This window comes from Zea mays, chromosome 2 (assembly GCF_902167145.1).
Source record: "Zea mays cultivar B73 chromosome 2, Zm-B73-REFERENCE-NAM-5.0, whole genome shotgun sequence".
NCBI classification, from domain to species: Eukaryota; Viridiplantae; Streptophyta; class Magnoliopsida; order Poales; family Poaceae; genus Zea; species Zea mays.
This window is the reverse complement of record NC_050097.1, coordinates 2,663,653-2,671,417: the sequence shown is the minus strand read 5'-3', so window position 1 is coordinate 2,671,417 and position 7,765 is coordinate 2,663,653. Positions and strand designations below refer to the sequence as shown.

At 44.8% G+C, this 7,765-nt stretch overlaps 1 protein-coding gene and 1 non-coding gene across 2 annotated transcripts; both read right to left on the bottom strand.

Moving 5' to 3' along the window:
• Positions 1–3,997: 3,997 nt before the first annotated feature.
• On the bottom strand, positions 3,998–4,070 carry TRNAA-CGC (transfer RNA alanine (anticodon CGC)). The gene has a single exon. It is a non-coding gene; the product is annotated as a tRNA-Ala (tRNA).
• A 444-nt stretch (positions 4,071–4,514) lies between these two features.
• Positions 4,515–7,221, bottom strand: LOC103645778 (probable adenylate kinase 6, chloroplastic). Its single transcript, XM_008670486.4, has 4 exons — positions 6,928–7,221; positions 6,019–6,159; positions 5,323–5,595; positions 4,515–4,968 (listed from the first exon to the last, which is right to left on the bottom strand). Exons 1-4 carry the CDS (start codon positions 7,219–7,221, stop codon positions 4,825–4,827), a joined length of 852 nt encoding a protein of 283 aa, XP_008668708.1. The 3' UTR covers positions 4,515–4,824.
• Positions 7,222–7,765: the final 544 nt, after the last annotated feature.

The window sequence follows — 7,765 nt, the reverse complement described above, 5'->3', positions numbered from 1 at the left end:
TCTAGGGCTGAGCCCAAGTCCGAGCCCTGGGTCGGGTGGAGCGGAGTTCGTCGTCTTCTGGGGCTGAGCCCAAGTCCGAGCCCTGGGTCGGGCGGAGCGGAGTTCGCCGTCTTCCGGGGCTTAGCCCAAGTCCGAGCCTGACTGCCTGTCAGCCTCACTCTGTCAAGTGGCACTGCAGTCGGTGCGGCGCAGGCGGCGCTGTCCTTTTGTCAGGTCGGTCAGTGGAGCGACGAAGTGACTGCGGTCACTTCGGCTCTATCGACTGAAGGGCGCGCGTCAGGATAAAGGTGTCAGGCCACCTTTGCATTAAATGCTCCTGCGATTTGGTCGGTTGGCGCAGCGATTTGGTCAGGGTTGCTTCTTGGCGAAGACAGGGCCTCGGGCGAGCCGGAAATGTGTTCGTTGCTGGAGGGGGCCTCGGGCGAGACGGAGATCCTCCGGGGTCGGCTGCCCTTGTCCGAGGCTAGGCTCGGGCGAGGTGTGATCGAGTCCCTCGAATGGACCGATCCCTGACTTGTTCGCACCCATCAGGCCTTTGCAGCTTTGTGCTGATGGGGGTTACCAGCTGAGAATTAGGAGCCTTGAGGGTACCCCTAATTATGGTCCCGACACATAGCGTTAGCATGAGCTATATACTAATCATACTAGCAGTAATACATTAATCGTTTTTGATACAATAGATTTCTTTATTCATGTAAACTGTGCAGGCAAGTGGTGTATAATTCATAAATGTGACTGCATCAACACACATAGAGGATATTGTTGAAGGAGCGCCTCTTCGATGGAAAAGAAAGAGAATATGTTTTTGCTGCTTGAGTGCTTACGTGAGAGGCGAGAGCCGACAAAGGTAAAAAAATCCACGAGTACTGCTGAGCTCACGTTGTTATCTAGCGACGAAACGATGTCCGTTAGAGCAACTCCAAAAGAACTTATAAACCTTCCTAAAATAGATATTAGAAAAGAAATCACATTTTACTTGCTCCAACAGCTTCTTCAACCTTCTTAAAAAAACGCGTCCTGTATCCAGCGACTCATGTTCTGTATATTTTCGTGGCCATTGCGTTCTCACCAATCCATCTGGAGCTTTTGCGTGTGCACAGGTGTGTGCGTTGGGCACTTGCATGGCAAAAGGAAAGGACGTCTGGCACATGCAAGACAAGTAAAACGGCCCATTTAGCACCATACTTGAGTTTTTTTAATTTGGCCCATTTTTAGATTTTTAGCATTTGTTTCAAGCAGCTGTTGGAGTATACATGTTAATTTGCTCCTTAACTTAACACAACATTAGTTCAGATCGCTGAATAACTCTTTCACTTACTAAAATCTAATGAATAATATTATTTGTCTTCATCCAAGGAGTCTTTATCAGTGCTGTTACAAGGAGTCTGTAACCTCGTCCAAGGGGCATTTGGGTCCTCCCAGTACGCCATAGGCAGCAAAGTCGTAGAGCCCTCGCAAAGCGGTGGATGTCAAGGACGCCAAGTCCCCCAAGATCCAGCGCCCTTGCCACTGTCGGCCAGTTAACCTTGCACTTGCCACTAGTGTGGTTCTCATTCCCTTCCTAGAGGAATCGCTTCCTAAATTTATCGATTTCTTAGAGGATGAGAAGTTGTCGTCTTTGGTACATTAATGGTCGTACTTCAAGATCTACTGCAAAAGGATGAGAAGTTGTCGTCTCTATATAGAACGAGATATGCAATTTGCTCTTTGCATGGCAACATGAGACCTCTTTTTGTCAGTTTATTTTAGGAGACAGATCCATGTATCTACTTCCTAGGTTATGTCAATTCAGAGGAGAAACCTACACATTCAGTTTGTTCGGGGCGTGTGTGTCAGTTAAAAGAAAGAATTGTGCTTTTGATAAATTCATACATAGCTCAAGATTAAAAAAGTGAAAAAATGGAGGTGCGGGGAATCGAACTACGTGCCTCTCGCATGCGAAGCGAGCGCTCTACCATATGAGCTACACCCCCTGATGTTTGCTGAGATTTTAAGCATTTAATACAAATTAACATTAACTAAATATAACTGCCCAGCTCGTCCTGTTTCATCGGGATTTGGCACAGCGCCCATCTATTGGCTTATGTAGCTGACAGAAACAAGAAATCCAGCAGCCTGACCTGATTTTGGGAAAATTTCAGTGATCTAACGCAAACTAGGGACAGTGCTGGTGGCTGGTTATATTCCGAAGAGTTCCCAGTTTGCTCGCTTCAGTTGCAGGTGCTCCATCCTCCTGATCCCTGACCATATGCCTAGTTCAGACTCAGTAACCTAACAAGACCATAATCGCTGAGGTCGACCATATACACACTGGATGCAATGAACCTAACAGACTGCTGTATGATTCCTCGCAAGCAATGTGCTCCCGTATAGGTATAAAAAACCAAAGCTCATCACATACACGAAATGCTTCAATCATATCCACAACGATTTAAATTGCTTCTGGTATGCACCTCGACGCCACGTTGTCCGTGTTGTGCCAGCGCAGCACGTACCTCGGCGCCATAGCCTATGGCGCCGAGATGTGTTACCTCGGCGCCGTAGGCTATGGCGCTGAGCAAAGGGTCCAAAAGTGACATTTAATTTTTTTAGGGTCCAAAAGTGATTTTTTTCAAGAAAGAGTCAAAATACAAAAAATTCGGTGTTCCCGTTGCCCCTCCCCTCAGTCGTGTTGTCGTCGCCCCGCCACTACCACTGTCGACCCCCCTTCCTAGAATCATAGCGTTAGCATGATCTATATACTAATCATACTAGCAGTAATACATTAATCGTTTTTGATACAGTAGATTTCTTTATTCATGTAAACTGTGCAGGCAAGTGGTGTATAATTCATAAATGTGACTGCATCAACGCACATAGATGATATTGTTGAAGGAGCGCCTCTTCGATGGAAAAGAAAGAGAATATGTTTTTGCTGCTTGAGTGCTTACGTGAGAGGCGAGAGCCGACAAATGTAAAAAAATCCACGAGTACTGTTGAGCTCACGTTGTTATCTAGCGACGAAACGATGTCCGTTAGAGCAACTCCAAAAGAACTTATAAACCTTCCTAAAATAGATATTAGAAAAGAAATCACATTTTACTTGCTCCAGCAGCTTCTTCAACCTTCTTAAAAAAATGCGTCCTGTATCCAGCGACTCATGTTCTGTATATTTTCGTGGCCATTGCGTTCTCACCAATCCATCTGGAGCTTATGCGTGTGCACAGGTGTGTGCGTCGGGCACTTGCATGGCAAAAGGAAAGGACGTCTGGCACATGCAAGACAAGTAAAACGACCCATTTAGCACCATACTTGAGTTTTTTTAATTTGGCCCATTTTTAGATTTTTAGCATTTGTTTCAAGCAGCTGTTGGAGTATACACGTTAATTTGCACCTAAACTTAACACAATATTAGTTCAGATCGCTGAATAACTCTCTCACTTACTAAAATCTAATGGATAATATTATTTGCCTTCATCCAAGGAGTCTTTATCAGTGCTGTTACAAGGAGTTTGTAACCCCGTCCAAGGGACATTTGGGTCCTCCCAGTCCGCCATAGGCAGCAAAGTCGTAGAGGCCTCGCAAAGCGGTGGATGTCAAGGACGCCAAGTCCCCCAAGATCCAGCGGCCTTGCCACTGTCGGCCAGTTAACCTTGCACTTGCCACCAGTGTGGTTCTCATTCCCTTCCCGGAGGAATCGCTTCCTAAATTTGTCGATTTCTTAGAGTACCGTCTTTGGTACATTAATGGTCGTACTTCAAGATCTACTGCAAAAAGATGGGAAGTTGTCGTCTCCATATAGAACGAGATAAGCAATTTGCTCTTTGCATGGCAACATGAGACTTCTTTTTGTCAGTTTTATTTTAGGAGACAGATCTATGTCTCTACTTCCTAAATTATGTCAATTCAGAGGAGAAACCTACACATTCAGTTTGTCCGGGGCGTGTGTGTCAGTTAAAAGAAAGAATTGTGCTTTTTATAAATTCATACATAGCTCGAGATTAAAAAAGAGAAAAAATGGAGGTGCGGGGAATCGAACCCCGTGCCTCTCGCATGCGAAGCGAGCGCTCTACCATATGAGCTACACCCCCTAATGTTTGCTGAGATTTTAAACATTTGATACAAATTAACATTAACTAAATATAACTGCCCAGCTCGTCCTGTTTCATCGGGATTTGGCACAGCGCCCATCTATTGGCTTATGTAGCTGACAAAAACAAGAAATCCAGCAGCCTGACCTGATTTTGGGAAAATTTCAGTGATCTAACCCAAACTAGGGACAGTGCTGGTGGCTGGTCATACACCGAAGAGTTCCCAGTTTGCTCGCTTCAGTTGCAGGTGCTCTATCCTCCCGTGATCCCTGACCATATGCCTAGTTCAGACTCAGTAACCTAACAAGACCAGGATCACAACTCATAATCGCTGGTAGACTCCGCAAGGCATACATGACTTCATGAGGTCGACCATATACACACTGGATGCAATGTGCTCCCGTATAGGTATAAAAAAACCCAAAGCTCATCACATACACGAAATGCTTCAATCATATCCACAACGATTCAAATTGCTTCTGGTATGCACCTCTTTCAACAAGTTCATATATGGTACAGGCTACAAATGAATGTCTGGTCATCGAACAACTATCTCTTTCCTTTTACAGACCGCTTTTGTTCATCTTGCCCATCGATGACTAATCTACTGTACAGTTAGAGTGCTACGCTAAAATAATCAAATATCGATCCAGATTTGACCATGCTTTCTAAAGATATAAGGAATGTTCAGAAAAATTGACTAACTTTGACATAAGCTACAGATGTTTAATTTAACGTGCATTCCTAAAAAAAATCATGCTGCTGCAGATCTCATATTGTCGGAGTCTTCTATATTCAAGGCTTCCAATAACTTTCGCCATGATTCGGATATTCCACCAGGTATATTGAACTCCAAGAGCTTTTGACGCGCTTTGTAGAATCCCTCCACCGGTTCAGTCTGTAAAGAGAACAACCCACTTGGTAAGATATATGATGGCACCACACCAAACATCTTACATCTGTGCCATTCAAACCTTATAGTGATAGGAAGAATCGTTTGTGACTTTTCTATAATTAAAAGCCAAATTAAAAAGCAGTATTAAAATGCAATTTACAATATTTCACATGTACAAATAATAGATATATAGGGCCTTTTTAATGCAAGAAAATAGTCTAGCTGATCTATATCAACAACAAACTCATTCACTACAAGTACCACAAATTGCGTATTCAGGTTGCATGAATAGATATTTTAAAAACTACTGAGCAAGCGAAAACTATCAAAAGGCAATTTCAGGCAACCCGAACCTACCAGATCATGGTACACACGTAGCCGGTTCTTTACCACTTCTTCAGTATCATCTGCTCTGGTTATTAGCTTCGATTCACACTGTGGCGGAGGCAATAGTGGAGGCAGGTACATTGGAGCTCCACCATTTTCTCCCTCAATATCAATGGAGGCCACATTGAAGTTTTCTCCACACTGGCTGCACATCCTTCTGCCAAGACATCTTGCAACCAGAGCTTCTTCTCGAAGCTTGAGATTGATCACCAAGTCAATATTTGTGACTCCTTCAAGTATCTCCTGACAAGGCGCATGATAAAACAATATTAGGCCCTACAATTCTACCCAGTCTCTAAAGTTCTTCAACACATGTTGATGTTAAGGTTGAATGGCATGGATACCAATCCACTGTTCAATGCTGGGGTCTATAGCAGAGGAAACCTATTCAGCTCTAACCAACTTGTGCTTGGCTAATGAAATTTGGCTGGCATGTTTTGAGAAACTATCAGGTTATAGGAATTGATAACAAAGGTATCAGTGACCGCTACTGTGATCAAGTTACACATTATTGGTCCCAAACAGCACGTAAAGCATGACTCATGGTTCGAGGAAAGCCATCAAGGATTTGTTTTTGCAAGTGAAAATTCAAGTGAAAAATGCTTCCTGATCAAAGGAAAGTATTTGTTTTTGCATACTTATGGTCAGGTCAAATAATTAGCTTACCGCTTGTCTCATGGTTCGAGGAAAGCCATCAAGGATGAACCCCAATTCACCCTTTTCTTCTCCCTCTTCCAGGCGTCTTGACAGCAGATTTATGATGATCTCATCAGACACCAGTTTTCCTTGATTGACAATCTCAGCAAGCTGGAAAGGAAGCATACAAACAACACAATTAAAAAACTGACAGGAGATTTATGTTGATCTCATTAGATGCCAGTTTTCCATGATTGTCAATCTCAGCAAGCTGGAAAAGAAACACACCACTAACACAAAATCAAGCAAACAGAACTACAAAGTGGTAAAAGAGGAGGCACAACAGGAGATTCTAATTTTCTATGTGAAATTGCATTGGCAAGGTTATGGTCTAACTACAACTAAACTACAGCCTACATTCTGAGGCCAAACGATTAAATAACATATTTTACACTGTTTTATTTATTTAAACAACAAACAGCTAGCAGACTATGTGGAGTTACTTATTGATTTTACAAGCTTCTGAAGGGTTTATGGATTATTTGCCCAAAGATTTATTTAACCATATTACACTACAGGTCAAGTAATAATCTCTTTATTCCGCACGGAAAGCAATGCATCGTGGAAAGCAGCCACAATGAGCAGCTTCGTGAGATGTAGTGCTTCCTAGCTATGCACTACCATGGTTTGTGGATATGCAAGGCTAGCAGACTAGCGCATGCAAGTGCAATCCGCAGAGACCCTAATTTTAGCGCTGACGAGTTGGATAACGTCTGGGGCGACGGTCCAATCACTGTTGCAGCAGGGGGCTAGTAGAGCAACAACGATCCATGGCACACGCAACATGATTGCTTGGAGCTTACAAGCGAACTAGAACATGACGCACCGGATCCATCAACCCGATCAATCTAAGTGCCAGGTAGTAACGCTGAGATTTACCTTTTTCGAGAAGGGGCCAGGGGAGGCCAGGGCGTCGCGGACGAGGTCGCCGGTGGCAATGTGTGGGACGCCGAGCAGCTGCGAGAGGCGGCTGGCGTAGGTGCCCTTCCCCACCCCGGGGCACCCGAGGAACGCCCACTGCACGCGCCTCCCGTCCTCCGGACCCCGCCCCCTGCGCCCGACCGTTGCCGGTTTCACCCCCGCCTCCTTCGGCAGCGTCACCGCCGAAGCAGCGGCCAGGGTGCGCTGGGACGTGGCGGCGCAGGCCCTGATCGCGCGAGAGATCCCCGCCATCTCGCTGGCTAGGCTAGCTCGGGGGAATCAGACAAGACGAGTAGCGATGAAACTTGGGCAGGGTCCTAGTTATTTATATAGGCATATGGACTGTTAGATCTCCTAAGATATAGGAGATGTATCCACTAATTTAATTTTAATCCATCTCTAACAAGATTCCCTAATCAGACCAGACGCGGCTTCGGACTCCGGTACGTGATCCACACACGTGGCATTATTTTATTGTCTCACTATTTTTTTTGGTTCGGCAGCAGAAAATAGAAGCCGCGCGCCGTTTTATGGCGTGTCTTTTACCGTTGCCTTGGCTTCCTTTCTTTCTGTTTCTAATGGGCAATATTATTTGTCTTCATCCTCCCCTCATCGCACCCCTCTCCCCCTCACCCTGTGTTCCCGCTGCCCCTCCCCTCAGTCGTGTCGTCGTCGCCCCTCGCACCGCCACCGCCACTGTCAACCTCCTTCTTAGGATCATAGCGTTAGCATGAGCTATATAATAGTCATACTAGCAATAATACATTAATCGTTTTTTATACACTAGATTTTTTAT

Bases quoted from the DNA above. Each gene is read 5' to 3' on its own strand.
- LOC103645778 (XM_008670486.4), bottom strand. From the start codon at position 7,221: ATGGCGGGGATCTCTCGCGCGATCAGGGCCTGCGCCGCCACGTCCCAG. The intron at 6,160-6,927 runs GTAAATCTCAGC...CTTCCTTTCCAG, and splicing joins CTGGCCCCTTCTCGAAAAAG to CTTGCTGAGATTGTCAATCA. The intron at 5,596-6,018 runs GTAAGCTAATTA...GCGCCTTGTCAG, and splicing joins CTCGAACCATGAGACAAGCG to GAGATACTTGAAGGAGTCAC.